Genomic DNA, 22,346 nt, shown 5'->3' with positions numbered 1-22,346 from the left:
TGTTGGCGTGAGGGAAACGGGACTGGAAGCGGAGGAAGAGCGGAGTAAAGAAAGTGTCGGTTTTACTACGAAAAAATTACAGAAAAAGCAGCGGCCGGGTTGTGTCTCCTCCTCCAGTAGCAGCAGCAGCAGCAGCAGCAGCAGCCGACTGAGACCGCGGCTCGACACGGGTGGAATTAACCGGAGAGTTGGTGAGCTCCACATATGTGTTTTTTACCTGTCTTTCTACTATATGAGACACATTTGACGTGATATTAGTCACGCGTGGGGGAAGGGAACGGTCATATTTGGGGGTCACACACACACACACACACACGTTCCTATGGGGAATAAGTGTTTGCTAACACAAACACGGTGTGAGCACCACAGAGCGCGCTGCTCTACACGTCCGGCCTAACTGTCGGGAAGGCGGCCACACAGACCGGGAATCACGCCGCCCGATATCCGTGTACCTTTACCACATTAGCTCGGCTAACATCGGTGTTCCCAACCCGCACCAACCAGGGCAACGTCAACCTCCTGCGGTCACTGTAACATCCACACACACACACACACGGAGCAAGAACCATGTTTGTTTGAAGCTAGCATGTGTTTGTTGACATTTTGCTGCTATATTAGCATGTTTCACACGGACACATTAGCATGGAAGGGGAGGAAACTCAACTGTTAGCCGAGCGCCGCTGGGCTTTTTTAAACACTGGTGGCTGTTGTGTAATACTTAATAACTCAAACCAGGATGTATAGTATAGTGTATATATAGTTTATATATAATAATTCAATGAGAATTAAAAAACAAAAAAAAACACACACCACAGTGTTTGTACCTGTTTGTGTATAGTGTCAAAAAATAGACTTTCAAAATAAAAGAACGTGACTGGATACACACAAATATTATTTACTACAAATGTTTAATTTATATACATATAATGTGTACACTAGAGCTGAAACGATTAATCGATGAATCGATTATTAGTCGATAACAATAATTAATCGCCAACTATTTTGATAATCGGTTTGAAGCTTTTTTCATTATTAAAACAAGATTTCTGATTCTTAAATGTGAATATTTTCTTGGTTTCTTTGCTTCACATAACAAAGAAATCATTAAAACTGAATCATTTTGGTTTGTGAACAAGACATTCAAGAATATTATAACTTCCAGGTTTGACAAACACCGATCAACGTTTTTTTTTTTTTTTTACATTTTCTGACATTTTATGGACCAAACGATTAATTGATTAGTCGAGAAAATAATCGACAGATTAATGGATTAAGAAATATCGTAATCGTTAGTTGCAGCTCTAGTGTACACTAAACACTTTTACGACATATCAAATAATAATAAAGTACAGAATATGATGAAATTCTTCCTTGAACACCTTCACAGACTAGATATTACAATAAACATTGTTAACACAATAAATAATAGACATTTTCACGACAATAACTAACGTGAGTGACATCCGTAGAACAGCTATATCCACTTGATCGGCAAGAAACAACTAGAAGATGTGAAGAAACGCGTCTTCAATTATTTGACATTTATCATGATTTGACTCGTGTTGCTTGACTTCATAGTGTTTTTTAAGCATATCATGCACAGGATTTCTATTAAAGTGGCAGAAATGGCAACCAGTGTGGTCTTCTACTGCTGCAGCACATCTGCTTCTAGGGTTGACGTGTTGTTTGGTCAGAGATCGTCTTCTTCATTCCTTGGTTGCTGTGAGTGCTTTTCGTTTGACTTACTGCTGTCATTCGATGTGAAACCAGTCTGGTCGGTCTCTCCGGACGTCTGGCATCAAACGGGGCATCTTCACTCCCGACAACTGAGGCTGACTGGACATTTTCTCTTCTTTGGACCATTCTGAGTCAACCCTAAAGATAGTTGTGTGTCCTTGTAGTTCAGTTACTCCACCAGGTTGTCTTAGTACATGTCTACATGCTAAAATGCAGTGTGGACCAGCCGTGTGATTGGATGATTAGATGTTTGTGTTAATAAGCAGTTGAGGAGGTGTGTCTGAAGAAGTGGTTGGTGAATGTATATGTGCTTTATGGCTGTTCAACTATCTGATTCATAGTGGTTTGTCCTCCTTTAGTCTCTCTCTGGTGTGTTTTGACTCCGGTCCAAAACGATGATTAGAATTCACTAATTTGATTGTGTAAGTGTCCTCATGTGACGACTGACCGCACATGTAATTGGTCTGGATTTACTGGACCTCCAGAGTCGTCGTTATGTTGGAAGTTAAAAGACAAAGGTGCCATCAAAGTAAGCAATTATGTGTTGTCTGGGTCTGGGTCTGTGATCCAGGCTTTAGTGAGCCCTGAGGTAGGATTTCATTATCAGGCTGCACACAAGGCCTCAGTGTTTCTGTTTATGGGGCTCTCATGTGAAGATGCTAACGTTTCATTGACTTGTAAACAGGAAGACGAGTGTGGCAGTTGCGTAATTCTGGTTTATCTTTGTTGCTACAGTCGCATGGATAAGTCACAGTCTTTGCCCGTATTATAATGCAAGTTATCTGTTTTGCAAACCATCAATTTGTCAGCGATCTTATCAGTTATGTTTGGTTTTGTTGGAGTTCTCCCGGCCAAAGGTGGCCAAAGCCAGAGATTGTCCCAAACTGAAGCTTTGAAACAAACGCGGTTCATACGCTGGTCATGTCCGGGTGACGCTCCGCACAAATGCTTGTGAGGAAATTTTTTCTCCGCAACGTGCCAAGAAAAGAGCAGCCGTCAGCCAAAAGCACCAAGAAATCCGATTCCTGCAGCAAACGTGAAAGGTGGCCTGCAGGGAGGCGGGGACCAAGAGTCCAGGTTCATGTCTGATAATGGTGAATTCACATCTCAATGTCCCGTTAGCTGATTGGATGTGATTTTGGTTGCTTATTGTTTGTAAATGTATGTTTTTAAGCAATATTTTGTGGACATACACTACCATTCAAAAGTTTGGCATCACCTATGCAATTGTTTGGTGTTTTCCATTAAAAGTCACACTTTTATTCATCAAAAGAGTTGCAATAGGATTAGAAAATATAGTCAAGACATTGACAAGATTGGAAATAATGATTTTTATTCCAGCTTTGCTTTGGTCAAAGAACCAGCAAAACTGTTTTCAGCTGTGCACTGGAACACTGGAAATGGGCCTCTATACACCTATGTACATATTCCATTAAAAACCAGTGGTTTGCAGCTGGAATAGTCGTTCACTACATTAACAATGTATAGAGTCTATTTCTGATTAATGTAATGTTATGTTCATTGAAAAAAGGTTATTTTCCTTCAAAAATGAGGACATAAAAGTGACCCCAAACTTGTGAAAGGTAGTGTAGTTCCCGAGCAGGTGTACTAATAAGTGTTTATACCATGTTCCCTCTGTAGCTCCAGTTATTACTTAAAAAAACTGTTCAGACGGTTGTGAACAGGTTAACGATAGAGAAAGAAAGAATAATCCCTCTGGTCCCTCCACACCTTCGAACCACGTTTCATCGTCTCACCAGAAAGATGCGACGCGTTATGTTTTCACCTCGCAAAAGTGTTAGAGTGAAATGTGCCAAACGAACGCCGCCTTCTCCGTTGCTATCGTCGAGCTCTTGCTCTCGGTTTCCAACCCGGACGCAGCGGGCGTGTGTCCAACTATGTGAAATTTGATACCAACAACGAAACCGTGCGCCTGTCAACACTGTTGTGATTTGATTTTGACATCTGGATGTCGGGGTAGACAAAACAGTAACGCGTCGGCTTAGATTCCCGCGTCGTCGAAGCAGCCCACGTTTGTCCTTCAGTGCTGGTTACTTACTTCCAGGAGAAGAAAGGTCATGAAATAACAGTCCCTAAATGTTTCTATTGGATTTGTCCTCGTGGGTTCTTATCATCAGCAGCCGTTATTTTGGTTTGAATGCGAGTGGTTCACTGATACGATCTGACTGGCCTCGTGGTCGGATACTAAAAACATATCAGTTTGATTTTGTGCAGGAAATCTACACGAGCACAGTGAGAGACAGACCAGCTCCCAGCAGACGTGCCGTGATGGACAGCTGGAGGACGGAGGCTTGTGTAAATCTGGATTCAAGGCGTCCTCACATTTGACACTTTTGTTTGACGCAGCTTCCGTCTTTGTTTGACGTTTATAGATAACTCAAAATGGAGCCCGTTGGAAGCGGTGACGCAGTTATCCACATCCTGATTGTTTCCTATTAGCGTTGACGCGACTACCAGCTGTGAATAACTCGGTTAAATCTTACTTTCAGTTTCACGTCCGCCTTGTCATCAGTCTCATAATCCTTGTTGTTGTTTGTTGTACTTTTTTGGAAACAACCGCAGAGGAAAGAATCTAATTCCTGTTTACACCAGGAAGTAGTAATTTGTGCTACAATGTACATTGTCTTTAGTGCCGGGCGTCCAAGTTGACAGATGACGCGTTTCCATGACGACTGACCGGAAAAAGACACGTACAGCGTCGTGTTTGCGTGACTCACGATTTGTTAAAGTAACGCTAAACTTTTAAAAACAGAGGCACACATACGCAGTACACGGGTACGCTGGTTATTTGTAGCGCTGCTCTTTTTCGTTTAATGAACAGACGGCTCAAGTTCGACCCTCGTGGGAGCGCTAACGGTGCTAAAGGAGCTAACGGAGCTAACTGGTAAACGGTGCTGCAGCACTTAAACATGACGTCACGTGTCTTTTTCCGGTCAGTCGTCATGGAAACGCATCACACGCTAACGTGCTTTAACGTTGATGTGCGCTAACATTGACACGCGCTAACACTGACGGCGTTGACGTCAGTCGTTGTGGAAATGTACGTTAACATGCCTAGCACTAACAATTTTATTGTTAATCGTATTTGTTTGGATGCAGATTACTTCCGACATGGAGCTAAAGCGATTGGTTGTATCAGGAAATACCGTTGGTTTTTTTAAATAGTCGCATGACTCGATGCCTCAGTGAAAGGCGCTAATCCGTCGATATGTACAAATACGTCAAAGCTGCGGTGTTTGCAAAGGATTAGATCGGAACGATCCGCTTGTCTCATCTGATCCTCGGATAAACAAAACAGAAATATTGCCGCAGTGTCTGCGCACAAACATACAAAACCGAGCCAGCAGCTTTCACACACACCCGGGCATTTGTGTGTGTGTGTGTGTGTGCAGCGCGGGGCTGTGTAACATAGGGTGAATTTGGGACACACACACACACACACATTGTTCTCTGCTTCCTTGCTGTTGAATTGATTTGACAGCTCAACTCTCTGCTCTGTCATGGTGCTTTTTGGCCTGTTTTTTTTCCCCACACATGTCTCGCAGTAACACTGATCTATGGCTCTGTGCACTTTCTCGTGGGTGTGTGTGTCACACACACCGCATGCTGCTGAAGCTTAGCATTAGTTTTAACATATTTTACAGGGCATAGGCTGGGTATAGAGTGCGCACACTCTCCTCCAGTGTGCTCTATATTTGGTTTTTACCCAGTGACATTTTGTCAAAAAAAAAAAGGTGTGTTCACACACAGTGGTCAGATGTACTTGTTTTTCTCGCTTGCTGGAGGATCGTGGCAGTCCTGTGACGAGTGGATGCTTACAAATCAGTAAGCGTTAATGTAATTGCACTGGGGGAAACATAAATTTGACGACACCGACCTAAATTACAAATGTATAACTCTATCTATAAATCTTTGCTGCAGTTAAGCGTGCTTGGTGTTTTCTGGCTGCGGTATTAAGAGTCTTGTACTAAGATTGCTTATGATAAGGAAGGCGACGTTACATCGCTGGACTGGATATCAAAAATCCATAATCGATTAATATGTTGATTATTTTCTCTATTAATCAATGAATCGTTTGGTCCATAAAATGTTAGAAAATGTTTGTCAAACAAGTCTTCTTGTTTTTGTCCACAAACGAAAATTATTGAGTTTTAATGATTCCTTTGTTATGTGGAGCAAAGAAACAAAGAAAATATTCACATTTAAGAAGCCAAAACAATCAGAAATCTTGCTTTAATAATGAAAAAAAGCTTCAAACTGATATGATATACTATTTATCGCATTAATAATCCACTTGTAGCACAAACTATAGATGTATATCTTTATGAAAGCAGGATATTTGATACACAGTTGAAGCTACGCACTGCATATCAGCACAAATGTGTTATTAAGAGCTCGGTAGTGTAAAAGACGACTGTATCGCGCTGATATTAGCATTACTAGATACTCAACAGTGTCGCAATGTGTATTTAAAAGAATCGCGTATTTAAAAAAAAAATGGCAAGAAATTGCAATTGCAGTCTGAAAACGACTGTCTTCACTATGTCTGACTTATATTTTATTCATAGTAAGTAGAAGAAAAGGTCTAAAGGTCTCCATAAGGGCTGCTCGTCATGGTCCAGGAAATGTACAGACATCATCGCATCACCGCAATGCTCTAAATTCCTCTAATGGTCGCGTCGTCTTCATGCCCTTCACAAAAATTTGTCTCCGTCTCTCTTTTATCTGCCTTGTTCTTCTGTCCGTCACTCTGATTTTTCTAATGCATGCATTTTCTCCTCTGGGCAATAGGATGTGTTTCAGAGATGTACGAGTCCGGTTAGGAACCGTGGCTGGTTTACATTCACGGTTTATGATCTGTGTGGCACATAATACCACGTCTCAAACATAAAACAGTAAAAACATGGTCAGAAATCCATTTCATGTCTCCATATAATGCTTAATGATAGATTTTCTTGATAAAAATGACTCGCACAAGGGAGCTCTATGCTAACAAACCAGGCGTTTTGAAACCCCTGTGTCCAAGTTTGGTGTTGTATGTTTTGTTGCTGGATGGAAATGTTCAACCACAGGTTAAAAATGGGGGAAATAAGTCAGTTTTTCTTCGTGCCCTTCAGGTTGATAGAGGAGGAGAGTTCCACTTGGATGCCCTGACGCGTCTGTCCAAGGCTTCACCATGAACCGGAACAAGCGCGAGAAGGAGTACTACAGCATAGACGTGGGCGATTCCACGTTCATGGTCTTAAAGCGATACCAGAACCTCAGACCCATCGGATCCGGAGCACAGGGGATCGTCTGGTGAGTAGAGGGGCGGGATTACCCCCCACGAATGGAATCCACCTTATTTCCACTCATATTTTTCCGTTTCTTTTACCTGCATCAAATGGTTGATGTCAAGAAAGGAGTTCTGTCACGGATATAGATAAAGCCTCCTGATACGGTCAGCTATCTGACCATCTCCGTATAATGTCTTGATGAAAGTAGGGGAAATGATGTAGCCAACTACACTACACTAAAGGATAATTGGCCAGGTTTCTGTTCCGATCTGGCTCTTCCAACAATTGTGGGTTCCTTCTGGTTGCACACGCCAACCAGATTACCTTCTTCTCGTAAAGAAGTAAACAAACCCTGGAATCTCCTCCACGGATTTTGTGCGATTAAACACCAAATGTGTGGTCCTCCTGGATCATCTAGTCCAGTGTTTCCCCAACCCTGGTCTAGTCTGTGCTTTCTTGGGATTAAAACACTGAACATTTGCTTACAAAGTGCATTGTTGTCCGTGGTCTCCCACGTTTTTTTAAAAGCAAGCCATGTTGGAAAACCCTCCAGTGTGGGCCAGGCTTAATGAGACTAAGAGCAATCGGCAACCAACAAAAATCATTAAAATGTACGCACTGCAGCTTGAAGACCCATCGCCACTCATGTTTTTTGCTCGGCTGGCTAAATAATAAACGGTGAAACGGCTGTTTTTTTTCTCTTTTTTTTTTAAAACTGAGTGGTTACCGCTCCTGTGCCCACAGTTCGGCGTACGACCACATCTTGGAGAGGAACGTCGCCATCAAGAAGCTGAGCCGGCCTTTTCAGAATCAAACCCACGCCAAACGAGCCTACAGAGAACTGGTGCTCATGAAATGTGTCAACCACAAGAACGTAAGAGTTTGCACTTCCTCCTCCTCCTCCTTCTCCTTCTTCTTCTTCTTTTACGTGTATGAACTCTAGTATTAAAAGGCTACTGTAGATTCTCAGCCGCGACACCTTAACATTCTGCCAGGGTGTCGTCTACTTTAAATGCATGAGGTTAAAATGTCTAATTTCCATCCTGCTGACTCGGCAGCAAAAGAAGGAGTCTTCTATAAGCTTATCACGGTGTTTGATTGACAGTTGGCGCCCGGAGGATTACCACAAAGCTTCTGCTGTGTCATGTTATTCTATGCGGTGTTTTAAATTAGACATTGTGCTGCTGTTATCTATTATTGATGCCCATGCTGCTGCTGCTGCTGCTGCTGCAGTGCGAGTCTTCCCCAGTGGTGCGTTGCTTGTTCAGAGACGTGTAGAGGTGGTGATACAAACTTCTTTGTCTAATCGCTGTGTGTGTGTTTTTTTTTTTTTTTTTTTTGTTGTATCCTGCAGATAATTGGCTTATTAAATGTATTCACGCCGCAGAAGACGCTGGAAGAGTTCCAAGATGTGTGAGTACAACATCGACACGTTTGCAGAATCAATACAGGATATGAGATTACAGGGTGTTCTTAGGGTGATCTTCTCAGGCCTTTTTAGTGGTTGCTTTTTGTTATCCTCTCTTACTGCTGTGCTAAAATATGTAATACAAGGAAAATATACACTGTTTTTATACCACAAAGCCCCCCTGTCTGGGTTCTCCTAGTTCTTATTCTCTCAGGAACACCAATAATCCAATAATGATGGAATCCTTTTTAGATAAAAGGATTAGATTCTTTGTGGTCAAATCTCAAGGTTAAACGTTTTTTTGTTTTTTTTACCTCGTGAAAGCGATATCTTACAGAACACATTGACAGAATCCTTTCAAATTTGGCACCGACGTTTCACTCGGACTCGCAGATTAACGTCTGAAACGTCTGTGGGCGTCGAGTCGTACGAGTCTGGCGATAAATCGGAAAGACGGAAACTGTTTGCCAGAAGATGAGCGGCTCCCGAGCTTTTTCAGTTTATACTCTTATACTTATTCATCCAGGAACACGGATAAAAAAACAAAAAACTAATTTTAATCTCACAGTAACTCCCATCTTTCGGAAATACCAAATACTCCAGAGATGCGCGAGTTTTGCACTTCGTCTTTTCACAGGAGCAAGCGCGGAAGCGCTGCGTTTATATTTAGCCGCGTCCTAGTTGTGTTTCGAAGTCGACATGACGTCGAGAGTGTGAAATGTGAGCGTGGAATCGCAGAGAGGGTAATGCTAGACCCAAATATGTATCTGTGTGTGTGTGTGATGGTTTCACAGAGTACGACAGGAACAAACATGATTAATGCCATCCTCTAGTGAGTGAGTGAATGTGTGTCTGCTTGATTTGAGCTAAAAAGGAAAACTGGACAAATCACAGCCTGAGGGTTGCAGTGCAAACACACAGTTAGAGGATGAAGGAGCGCACTCGTATACTTGGATGCGTAGTTGAATTACAGTGTGCATGACAGTGCGCTATATCAATTTATGTAATATATATGGACAATATACGAATATTTCCTGCTTATTGTGACCCTAAACTGTTCCTTTTTTACAACGTAAATGCATGAAAATGTAAATTTGTCAAATAAAGAAAGAGATATGACTCTCTCTCTCTCTCTGCCGGGTTTTCTTTCCCTCGCAGGTATCTGGTGATGGAGCTGATGGATGCCAACCTCTGCCAGGTGATTCAGATGGAGCTCGACCACGAGAGGCTGTCGTACCTGCTCTACCAGATGCTCTGCGGAATCAAACACCTACACGCCGCAGGCATCATACACAGGGTGAGGCTCTCTGATGCAACTGCACGGATACTATATTTTGCCCCCGGGAGACCGGCATATATATATATATATATATGGTGTGTAATGCCAATCCAGAGGAGGATAGAGTCTGGTTGTCTGTGGATATAAGCGCTTAATTCTCCTTCTTATGAATGAAAACATGACTTGTACATCTTGAAGGGAACTCTTTGCAGCGGATTTCATGTGGAAGAATGGGTAAAATGTCGTTTTGGGCCAATCTTGAAGTAAATGACTGTAAAATTAAGGTTAATGCATGATGTGTGTCCATGGCGACTGACCGGAAAAAGACGTGTGTGACGTCACGTTTACGTGCCGCAACACCGGAGTCCAGGCACCATTTACCAGTTAGCTCTGTTAGCTGCATTAGCTCCTTCAGCGCCGTTAGCGTTAGCCTACAGTGGAACCGGAGCGGTCTGTTTATTGAACGAAAAGAGCAGCGCTACAAATAACCAGCGTACCTGTGTACTGCGTATGTGCGCCTCTGTTTTTAAAGTTTAGCGTTACTTTAGAGACTCGTTTTAACAATCACGTAAACATGACGTCACGCACGTCTTGCATTAACGTTGGCGCCGTTAACCCGCCACTATCGCGTTAACGCGATAGTATTAAAAATCTTCCAGAAGCCAACTTGGACACAAAAGGCGTATAACGTAAACCGGTTTTTATAACTCAAGTGTTAAGATTTAGATTCTTTGCCGAGACCAAGAAGTAACCTTGGACGCATTATGCTCATAAACTATACATACAATCATAAACTGCTTAAATGATTGATTGAAAACCATAAAAACATTATTTTATGCAGACCAAGGTCACATTGTCCAGAATGCAAAAGAAAAATACTCACTTTTACATTTATCACACATGACAAAGCAAAGCAAAGGAAGCCTCGGGAAAGAGCAAATAGCACTCGATAGGTGCTCCCATACTGACGTTGAAACAACAGAACTCAGTGTGACACACACATACTCACACACACATCGTCCCTGAAGCACCGGCAGCAGTGAGTGTACCCACGCACTCGTACTCTCTGATGGCTCTTTGTCAGTCACTCTCTCAGTGTAAGAAGCAGCAGAGCCGAGCTCATCGTGCTCCGTCAGCCAGAACTAATGGAGCCACAGGCAGAGCTTGAGCGACTGCGGTGCAGCCTCGGCAGGTGCATCATGAGTCGCTTCATACGCTAGGTTCCCTAACTAGGCCTGTCGCGATATTCAATAAATCAATTAATCGCATGATAATTAAAACTAGCTCGATAATTTTTCTGGCCGCGATTAAATGCCATTTGCATGCTTTTTTGTTTTCCCCGTCTCTTGTTCTCTCGGGTCCTAAAGCGTGTGAAATTTGATGTAGTATACATGCCAGGTGGCTAGGTGGCGCTGTGAAGCACTGCCATACAACAACACCAGGAGCGCGCGCATGCGCTGAAACTTCCTTCTACTTCTTTCTAGTAGCGCTGAGTAGCCCACAGTTGACTCGGCGTAATTGCTGAAATGACTCCTGGATCAGTATCAGAGCAGCTAAGGCGCATGTTTGTTGTTGTTTGTCTGTACTGCACATGGATCTGACGTCAGTGTACAGGAGGATATCCATCGTGACGACGCTGAAGTTGGCACCACATTCGCCAACTGTGCCAACTGGGCCAATGTGCCAACTTCAGCGTCGTGTCAGCGTCGTGTCAGCGTCGTGTCAGCGTCGTGTCAGCGTGAGCAGCGTTGTCGCATTCCCGTCTAAAGGCCACATTATACTTCTCCGACTGCGTATGCGTTATCCGTCTGCGTCACCACGGAGACGCCTCGAGCATTTATACTTCTGCGTCGTGGTGACGGACACTCGCTGCAATTTCCCGCCCGATCAGTAGGGGTCGCTGCGCAAGGTTGTTGTGCTTCTGGCTACAGTGAGCAATGGCGTCCGAGAAAGAAAGAGAGAGAAAGACTGTTGTTGTTGAAACAGTGGCCGTTTCTCACTTTTCTGTGTCACGGAACGCAGTTTTAAGATAATTTGAGGCGAGAAATTGGCCATTTAGGGTCTAAACATGTGCTGTGTGTGTTAAGATATGACGTATTTATAGTTCGGCAGCGGCGTTATCGGCGGGGATCAGCTCCGCCTCTGTCAGGACGCCCGGAGCGCACTGAGAGCCGGCACAGAGCAGCTTAGCTCAGCCTGTCCTGAGGACCAATCGCAGCTCTTGCCGTCTCCGTAGTCCCTTGACGGAGTGACGGACACTTAAAAAATATTTCGTGCAGACGGAGACGACGCAGAGTCTCTTCGACAGTCTCTGCGTCGACGCAGAGTCTCTACGTAGCCTACGCAGAGCACTTTACGCAGAAGTATAAATTGGGCTTAAAGGGTTGACAGCGGAGCGTTTTTAAGATTTCCACTCTGGAGGGTGGGTTCATTTTTTTTTCGCCGTCTAAACGAAAGGCACATCTGATAAAATATTTTGTCGGTTTCACCCGGGAGCGTTGCCGTGTAAAGCCAGAGTAACGATGAGTGAACCCTCATGTCAGTCACTTGTCAGTCGCATGGTGTGTGGGGAGGCGGGACTCCTGTCGTAGCCTACCACAGCAGAGTGCAGCTAACCCATTTTATTTATCGCTTTTGCTCGTTTGTTAATTTAATGTGTTCTAGTGTTAAATATTCGTTAAAAATAAAAGTTTATTTCTCTTTGAAAAGGTGTACCTGCATTATTATACCATTATCATTGTATTAGATGAAAATTATCTCAGAACAACAATATTATCGATTATCGCAATCATTTCTGAGACAATTTATCGTCCAGCAAAATTTGTTATCGTGACAGGCCTATCCCTAACCCAGTCGTGCAATTAGGGGACAACCGACTAAAATAAAATGCACCAAGAAAAGCTACATTCGTCTACATCATGTTTTGTGTTTTCTCTCCAGGACCTGAAGCCCAGTAACATCGTGGTGAAGTCTGACTGCACTCTAAAGATCCTGGACTTCGGTCTGGCCAGGACGGCCGCCACCGGCCTCCTCATGACGCCCTACGTGGTCACGCGCTACTATCGCGCCCCGGAAGTGATCCTGGGCATGGGATACCAGGCCAATGGTGAGTGAGTGGAGGAGGAGGAGGAGGAGGAGGAGGAAGTGGCTCCGTGACGGCGACTGGCCAACGAGGAGCTGCTGCCTGACCTGCTGCATGTCGCTCCCACCTCTCTGAGATGTTTCTAACGGCACCTCCCAAACACAGACGTCACTAACGCACACATTCACTCACTCACTCACTCACTCACTGTTCATGTAAAAGGTCACACTCAGGGGAAGCTGGCATGCCAGGCATCGACGCTTTGTGGGGGGGGAACTTCTTGTGAGGAGACTCCAGCAGTGCTTTCAGCATGTTTGATGTTTTATTAAGAGGCTGCAGCTTGAAACAGCCTGGCTAAAAGCAGCTTATGCAGCATAGTTATGACGGAATATATAAATATTTTGTGAAATGTACTCATTCACAGAGTGCGGTTCACTCTCTATTGAAGAAAGTCTCAATGAAGAAAGTTTGTAGCTATAGAGAGGAGACTTAATAACATATAACATAACGACAAAAAGTCTAATATCGTGCTTTATTATTAAATATAATTATATTAAATTGTTGGATAATTGTTATAGCACAAATGTGTCATTAACAGAGCTGAGTTATCGGTGTTGGACAAAAAACCCCACTGTTGTGCTATCTTTAGCCAATAGTTAATCAGTTTTGCAAGAATTCATGAAGGTTTTATTTGTTTTTGCTAATAGTGCACAGCTAGGCTAATAGCTACTTAGACTAGCATGAATGTTTGAAGCCTTAAAGCTCAACTGAGCCAAATAACCCCCCAAAAGTCTTTATGTCTCATTTGTCTTTGCTAATACTACACAGTGTACAGTGGGTTGCTAAGGCTAATGTAGCAATAGCTTAGTATTTTTTTTATTTTTTTTACCTTAAAATGGCAGACTTCTTGGTCATTTATTGTATTTAGTAAACAGTAAAGTACTAATTGAGCAAAGGCTCAGTTAAAACTTTGAATTACTGCTAGCATATAGACGGGGTTTGATTTTGGCTAACATTGGCTCCGTGATTTGGATAATAGTAAAGTCAAACCAGCGTAGTTATACAGGAATATATAAATATTTTGTGAAATATACTCAGAGTGGGAGAATCCGGGATACATTAAATCTAGTATAGCATAAAAAAATGGCTAGCCTGCTTACCTGTGTCCCCATTTCCTGTTTTTATGCCAAGCTAAACCAAGCATCCTGGCTGTGGCTTTGTTTTTAATGCAGAATAATATCAATTCATCCCTTTTAATTGTTAAAAGGGTATCACGTATATTTACATATACATTTCAGGCAACCAAAAAACCCTTTGAATACTATTTATTTCATACCCTCAGTCCTTTTGACCAAAAAACACCTTGATGCTCATTTTTCCTGCTGTCTTGTTGCAACTTTTTTTTTTTTTTTTGCTTATTCTCTTATTCTCCCTCCTTTTTATGCTGCGCATATGTAGTGGATATTTGGGCTGTGGGCTGCATTATGGCAGAAATGGTTCGCCACAAAATCCTTTTTCCAGGAAGGGATTGTATCCTTGAGCTGCTTGCAGCAGTGTCTGGCATTCCTTGAGAAACAAGCGGCACAGAGGAAGTCAAGTAATTGTTTTTTTTTGTTTTTTTCCTCGTCAAGTGAAAATTGCACGGAGACCGTATCGTGTGAGCAACTTTATAAAAAAAAAAAAAAAGAGATTTTCCCTTCATGTTTTTGTACGACAACTTTGACTTGCATCCGTCGACCTGCTCTTCTCATTCACATAAGTAGCAGTGAGTCTAAGATCCACCACTGTCAACAAAATGGAATTTAATAGTTTGCTCTTCCATTTTTAGAGAACACTGCTAAAAGAAACACCGTCTTTTATCCTCACACTGCGTTCAACATGACTGTGATGCTTTTGAAAATATAAAAATAAACACAGCTAAATGTCTGTGAGGAAGTAAACCTGAGAAAAATCCAACAATTGTTAATGAAAATATTCCAATTTCTTCGTGATTTGCAGTGAGGATACAGAGGGTGTTTATGAAGCAGAGTGTCACATTTTTTAATTCACAGCCACTCAAGTAGGAGGAATATTAAACATGTTCTTCTTTGGATAGTGACATTTCTGCAGATGTGTGTAGTCGACGCTATCCAAAAAGGAAATTATTAATTTTCCTTTGCCTTCATTGAGAGGCTAACGCAGGTTTGCGCTCGGCTGCATGCGATCCATTTTTGCCACATACCACACACATCTCACCTGGCATGTGCATCATGTTTATCGTTGTGTTTGTTTTATTTTTTGTGTGTGTGTGTGTTTGTTTGTGTTTTTTTTTCCCCAGTCCTGCATGCTAATTAGGTGGTTGTCATTTCATTTTTCAGTTGATGTCTGGTCTGTTGGCTGCATCATGGCTGAAATGGTCCGGGGTAGTGTGTTGTTTCCAGGCACTGATCGTATCCTTGAGTTGAACCTTCCATCCAAACCCCAAAACAATCGTGTCTCGTCCTTTTGTCTGACATCTTGTTCATATCTTTGCGCTCAACAGGAGCCGGAAAATCAGATTGAAATGTATTTTTTGGATATTGGCAAAGATCCCCTCGGTATGACTGATGACTGAAACGGTCGGTCGAATAGGCGCACTCTCTATTTATTTTGTTTAATATTTATTCATTTCGCTCAATGAAAAAGAAGTGTTTAGCTATAGCTATGGAGAGGAGAATAAATAACCTAACCATAAGTAGTGCGATATATTGGCATATCAACAAAAAGTCTAATATCGTGCCTCTCCAGAAATATTAGAGCTCTTTAAGCTAATAATTGTTGTTAAAGCGCAAATGTGTCGTGAACAGAGCTGCGTTATCTGTATTGGACACAAACAACCTGGTCTTGTGCTAGCTCTAGCTAATAGCTAATCCGTATAGCAAGACTTCATTATGGTTTTATTTGTTTTTGCTAATAGTGCGCAGCTAGCCTATAGCTACATAGAATAGCATGAATGTTTGAAGCCTCAAAGCATAAGTGAGCCAACTAACCCCCCAAAAATGTTTATGCGTTATAATGTCTTATTTGCTAATACTTTACAGTGTACAGTGGGTTGCTAATGCTAATGTAACATTAGCTTAGTAATTGCACTATCCACCACCATTTTTCTTATCTTAAATGGCAGCTCCATACATATTTTACAGACTTCTTAGTCATTTATTGTATGTAGTAAAGGTAGAGAACTAATTGAGCAAAGGCTAAGTTAAAACTTTTAATCACAGCTAGCATACGATTTTGCCTAACATTGGCTCCGTGATTTGGAAAATAGTAAAGTCAAACCACTTCAATTTTATTTTTCCTCAGTGATCTGTGTTTCTGTTATAAGGATCGCACACTGATATGGGTCACGTTTTTAAATCTCACATTAACCCTAAAACTGTGTTTCGTTAGCTTAATGCTAAGCAGTAGGGAAGCCCTTGTTTCTTATGAACAAAGATATGAACAAGAACCGTTGTGCCCTCCAAGTCGACGTACAGGTTACATGTGTATTTTTTACGTGTTATTGTTCTCCAGAAAAGAAAAGAAAACAGTTGCATATATGATTTCCTGTATCTGGACTGTTTAAGGTGAACAAACACACGTTGAGTTCAGATGTTTGAAATCATTTTTTGTAACGCAGCCCATAGTGTTTGTGTCCCACACAGTTCATCCTGGTTGTTTTTTTCCACAGGTTTAAATCAGATTTAAATCTGGTCCAACCCTTTTTTTACAATGTGGAACTGCCTCCATATGGCCTTTGCAGTGTGTTGAGAACCTTCCCCTTTAATTTAGTTATCGGACGCTCCAGATTTTGTCCAAATCTAGCCCAAAGGCTTTTCTTAACGCTTTAACCACAAGATATCGACCAGTGGAACAAGGTCATCGAGCAGCTGGGGACGCCGTCTCAGGAGTTCCTGATGAAGCTGAACCAGTCGGTGCGGAATTACGTGGAGAACCGGCCACGGTACGCCGGCTACAGCTTCGAGAAGCTCTTCCCCGACGTCCTGTTTCCTGCCGACTCCGAACACAACAAACTAAAAGGTAAAACTCGCACGGTTTTCCTGCAAATGTTGCACTGTCTTGTAAAGGCTTGCGAGGAAAGTGGCAGGAGGTGCCAGGAATAACGAGGCAATTAGTGTTTTGGAGCCACGATGCACTTCGATTTTACTGCTCGAAATTTGTACAAAAACAGTTTGTGGCTGGCTCTTTTTTGGCTAATTGATAATGGCTGATTTTCCAATTGCAATGTCTCCATTAGCGTTCAGCAAATGTGTACTTTTCCTTCATAGAACTTGTTTTTGTGCATGCGGACGAGCGACAGATGTGACAGTCTGAGGTTTGAGCGGCTGCCTTAGATTAGGCAGTCGTTACCGACTTGTTTACTGCGAAGAGCGGATTTACCTCGAGCGTGTCGCTCGTGTGTCACTGGAGATGACGGGAACACTCGCGCCGCAAACTCCTGCTGCAAGATGTCACAGGAACAAAGTAGCTCTTCCTTTTCTGTCCTCGCTAATTGAACCCAGGCAGGGAACATGTGACGCTCCTGAAGTACGACGGATAAAAAAAAAACCTGTGACGGAGTGGGGCTGCGACAAGACGTGACAGAGTTAAAGTTGGAGGTTAATCGCAAACCAAATTGTCTTTGATCAGATTTCTGTGATGGTAAGACAACATCTAAGTGATGAATGTATCACACACATCTTTTTTGACGCGTGACGTCATGTTTAGGTTTGATTTTGGACGACATACTAAGTATGGCTTTTTTGTCAAATTTCGTCCTTTGTTGTGTTTAGTGTTTTTTTTTTAAAGTTTTTGTCAAATTTTGGACTACATTCTGTAGTATGACTTTTTTTGGTCAAATTTTGGCCATTTGAAAAAAAAATGTTTTTGTCAAATTTTGGACGACACTATAGTATGACTTTTTTGTCAAATTTTGGAAAATTTTAAAAAAACTTTTTTGTCAAATTTTGGACCATTTTTTAAAACCTTTTGGATATTTTGGAGGACATACTTTAGTTTGACTTTTTTGTCAAATTTTGGAAAAAAAAATCAAAAACTTTTTTGTCATATTTTGGACAATATTTTTTTTTTTACTTTTTTGTCAAATTTTGCACGACATTCTCTTGTAGGACTTTTTTGTCAAATTTTGGAAAATTTTTAAAAAACTTTGTCAAATTTTCGACCATTTTTAAAAACTTTTGGCTATTTTGGAGGACATACTTTAGTTTGACTTTTTTGTCAAATTTTGCAAAAAAATAAAAACCTTTTTTTGTCAAATTTTTCGACAATATATTTTTTTTTTACTTTTTTGTCAAATTTTGGACGACATACTCTTGTATGACTTTTTTGTCAAATTTTGGACAATTTTTGAAAAACTTTATTTGTCAAATTTTGGCCAATTTTTTAAAAAACCTTTTTGGCTATTTTGGAGGACATACTTTAGTTTGACTTTTTTGCCAAATTTTGAAAAAAAAAAAAAAAAGTCAAATTTTGGACAATATATTTTTTTTTACTTTTTTGTCAAATTTTGGACGACATACTCTTGTATGACTTTTTTGTCAAATTTTGGACAATTTTTAAAAAACTTTTTTTGTCAAATGTTGGACCATTTTTAATTTTTTTTTGGCTATTTTGGAGGACACTTTAGTTTGACTTTTTTGTCAACTTTTGGAGAAAAACAATCAAAAACATTTTTGTCAAATTTTGGACAATATTTTTTATTTATTTTTTTTGTCGAATTTTGGATGACATACTTTAGTATGACTTTTTTGTCAAATTTTGGAAAAACATTTTTTTTTCTTTTCGTCAAATTTTAGAAGACATACTGTCGTATGACTAGAAAACCTTATTAAAAGTGCTTTAACTTACAAAGCAAACGTCAATATAAATAAAACTAAAGAGAATTAAAACAACACGGTATCGCATAAAGGCAAACCAACTTCTTTTATAGAAGAATTCTCACATCGGCCAGTAAAACTGTTATATTTTCTTAACCCATAACGTCAAATCAAAACAGCTTTCCCTCCCTCAAAGACATTTCTACTTCACAACGGTCCCTCCCTGTATTGTGCCCTGCTCTTACATCCTGTTCCAACAGGAAATGTGTCCAATTAAAAAAGCCAAAAGACATTTACAAACAAGACAAACGTGGCAGGATGGAAATCTGTTCAGTCAACACCCTTATATAAAGTTTTTCACGCTTATCTTCACACTTTTTCTTGTTTTTTACTTCTTCCTTGACAGCGAGTCAAGCCCGGGACCTGCTGTCCAAGATGCTGGTAATCGACGCGTCGAAGCGGATCTCGGTGGACGAGGCTCTGCAGCACTCGTACATCAACGTGTGGTACGACCCGACTGAAGTGGAAGCGGTATGTGGCCATCTTATCAATTTTACATTTAGGTTTATAGTCACAAAATAAGCTGTTTAGATGTGGTTTAATCCAGAGCGGCAACAATTTGATAGGTTAGTTTGACAAAAATTGGCTAATTGGGTCATTTTATTAGAAGAGGGACGAAATGGTGCTTAAATCTGAAGGAAAACCTGTCGTTGTTGTTGTTTTAATTCCCCACATGAGGTGATCGTGACAGATTGATTGACAGCATCAGTTGCAGTGGGTCAATTTACAACAACACAGGACACATTATGATGTGTTCAATGTCCTTTGGGACAATAGGAGTTCTGAGTCTCTGGGACACTTCTTGAAATTGAAATTTGGGATTTGGGAATTTAGTGCTGTGAATTTCCCCAAATTTTTAAATAAACAAATGTTTAATGTAGTGCCGGGCGCAATAACGCGCGTCAACATTAACGCACGTTAACGTGCTTCCATGGCGACTGACGGGAAAAAGACGCGCGTGACGCCATGTTTCCGTGACTCCGGATTGTTAAAATGAGTCGTTATAAAGTAACGCAAAACTTTAAAAACAGAGGCACAGGTACGCTGGTTATTTGTAGCACTGGTCTTTTCCTTTAATAATCAGACCTGCTCCAGTGCAACTGTAGGCGCGCTAAAGGACTTTGTACGGCCCGCAGCTTCAGCTCTATACTGTATTATTTATGGCCCAGGAGGGACTGGGGCAGAAAATCGGCCTCAATGTCATGTCATTTCCTGTTACCTTATTATGTTATTATGATATCTGACTATCAGATGTGAAAGAAATGCAGAATTGTTTCATTTGTTCACTCAAGGACAATAAAATTATTATAAAACATGGCCTTTGTGTGCAAATTTGGCTGTTATAAAGACTACTATTGGCCACCAGAACAAGTTTGGACTCCCCTGAATTAAAGAATAATGACAAGCAAACGATATGCTGTCACTTTTCAGCATCCGTGTCTATCGTGCATCTGTTATTTTTAAGCCGCAGCACAAATAGTAGAAATTAAAGTGCGGTCTTGTGTGGATTCTCACTCATCCACCAGATTCTCAGTGGATCTGTAGACTTCCCCCCCCGATTTCCATTGAACTTAAAGGTTGTTTATGTTGTGAGTACGACGGAACTGAGATGTTTGTTTTCCTCGCAGCCGCCACCAGCGATCACAGACAAGCAGCTGGATGAGAGAGAGCACACAGTGGACGAGTGGAAAGGTAGGGAAACGTCCTCTCTCCTCTTCCTCTCCACCTCCTCCTCTTTTATAAGCTGTCATAAGTGCTCGGTGTTTTGCGGTGCGTTGCATAAGGTCATTCTATCTTTGTGCTCTGCAGCCCGTGGGGCGTTTAATCTTCAAATTGCGGCGAATGTTCCTCTGCGTCGTCATCTTGTCTGAATACATAAATGCACTCTTTTTTTTTCCCCTCCTCGTTTCCTCCTCTGCACTGCCCTGTCACTCATATATATGACCGACATATACGTGCGTGAGATACTTGTATAACTGAACTGCCAGGCTGTGATCGGATAATAAAAGTAAGTTGATTAACGTGAAATAATGGAGGTGCATTCTCATGCCGTGTCTCCAATCACGATGATCGTGATCATCACATGTTTATATTTGCCAGGCGACGGTCGAACTGGTTGATATTCAAACAACGCACCGCTATTGTGAAGTCAAACTTATAAACCGAGACATACTTGTGCATGTATTTACACGTAGAGAATCCACTTTCTGATGCCTCTACACTCTTCTTCTTCTTCTTCTTCTTCTTCTTCTCTTTCAGCTTTTCATTACACAAGAATATTTTTCAATGTTTTTTTGCTTTTTTGTGTGTGTTTGTCGCAGAGTTGATATACAAAGAAGTGTTGGACTGGGAGGAAAGGACAAAGAACGGCATCATCAGGGGACAACCAGCCTCAATAGGTTAGTGGACTTTCTCTCTGTGTGTAGATAGATTAAGGACAATTTGAATGTGCCATACAATTTTAAAGTGCTTTTTCAGGGTTAAGACCTGGTTTTAGGTTTAGACACTGAGTTGTGATGGTTAAGGATAGAGTAAGATGTAAATATATAAAAACAAACCTGGAAATGATGATGTTCTCGAATATCTTGTTTTCGTCCACGAAAACACACCAAAACGATTGAGTTTTAATGATTTCTTTGTCACATGGAGCAAAGAAACAAAGAAAGTATTCGCATTTAAGAAGCTGAAACGATCAGAAATCTTGTTTTTAAAGGCGCCATATGTAAGAATGTGGCCAAAAACAGTTACTACGCTCACATTCATAATACCGAGGTCTTTTAGGTTTCATTTTTATCCGCCATTGTAGCTCGGACGTAACTGGCAACCCGTGGTTGCTCGGCAGCTGAGACTCTACTGACTGCAACGATTGGTGGACGCCGGTAGGTGGCGCCACATGATTTCAAAACATAAACAACAATGCAAAAAAAATGTTTTAATGCAAATATTTTGTCTGTACTGTTGTTGTTGGTGAGTTCAGTTTGTTATATGAACATTATTCCTGAGTCTCTGTGACATATTAGGAGGATTTTACCGCCACTTTCTTCAGATTTATTACATAATGCACCTTTAATCATGAAAAAAGCTAACTGATTATCAAAATAGTTGATGACTAATTTAGTAAAACGTTGTTTTTCCTCTTCCAGACAGTAGATATCGTAGATGTTTTGACCAGTGTCGGAACAAAACCGATACTCGTACTGTATCATATCGCCTCATCCCCAATTATCTTTTAGTCAATCATGCAAATTAACGAAAAACCACCTTCTATCACTATTAAGGAATAAAATTCTAGTGACTTTTTTGACTATATAAAAAAATGCTTAATTTGTAATCATTGTTATTGAAACGATTAATAAAAAAATGGAAAATATCAGCTAAAATTCCATTAGTTGCTAATGCTAATGAATTAGCATGTGGTGTTTGACACTGATGTTGACTGACCACCGCCTTCCCCTCGCTGTGTCTCACAGCACAGGTGCAACAGTGAGCAGCAGCCTCCACCAGCACCACCCTTCCTCCTCCTCCTCCTCCTCCTCCGTGTCCTCTGACCCTCTGACTGACGCTGACATCAGCCTGCAGACGACCAGCACCGCCGCCGCCGCCGCTGTGGCTAACGGCTGCTGCAGATGACTATCACCTACACCTCCTC

At 41.4% G+C, this 22,346-nt stretch overlaps 1 protein-coding gene across 1 annotated transcript; it reads left to right on the top strand.

Annotated features, from left to right (window-relative positions):
* The first annotated feature begins 78 nt into the window (after nt 1-78).
* mapk8b (mitogen-activated protein kinase 8b) lies at nt 79-22,268 on the top strand. Its single transcript, XM_083903467.1, has 12 exons — nt 79-191; nt 6,876-7,056; nt 7,779-7,908; nt 8,389-8,447; nt 9,601-9,739; nt 12,662-12,827; nt 15,161-15,232; nt 16,659-16,841; nt 19,044-19,168; nt 20,326-20,389; nt 21,019-21,096; nt 22,168-22,268. The coding sequence occupies exons 2-12, from the start codon at nt 6,935-6,937 to the stop codon at nt 22,182-22,184; spliced, it is 1,155 nt and encodes a 384-aa protein (XP_083759593.1). The 5' UTR covers nt 79-191; nt 6,876-6,934; the 3' UTR covers nt 22,185-22,268.
* Nucleotides 22,269-22,346: the final 78 nt, after the last annotated feature.

Source organism: Microchirus variegatus, assembly GCF_963457635.1.
Source record: "Microchirus variegatus genome assembly, chromosome: 17".
NCBI classification, from domain to species: domain Eukaryota; kingdom Metazoa; phylum Chordata; class Actinopteri; order Pleuronectiformes; family Soleidae; genus Microchirus; species Microchirus variegatus.
Note: the sequence above shows the minus strand (reverse complement) of the source record. Positions and strands in the feature narration are given on the sequence as shown.

Excerpts from the sequence above, each read along its gene's own strand:
- mapk8b (XM_083903467.1), top strand. The coding sequence starts at position 6,935 with ATGAACCGGAACAAGCGCGAGAAGGAGTACTACAGCATAGACGTGGGC. Across the intron at positions 7,909-8,388 it reads AATGTGTCAACCACAAGAAC|ATAATTGGCTTATTAAATGT; the intron begins GTAAGAGTTTGC and ends TGTATCCTGCAG. Across the intron at positions 16,842-19,043 it reads CGAACACAACAAACTAAAAG|CGAGTCAAGCCCGGGACCTG; the intron begins GTAAAACTCGCA and ends CTTCCTTGACAG.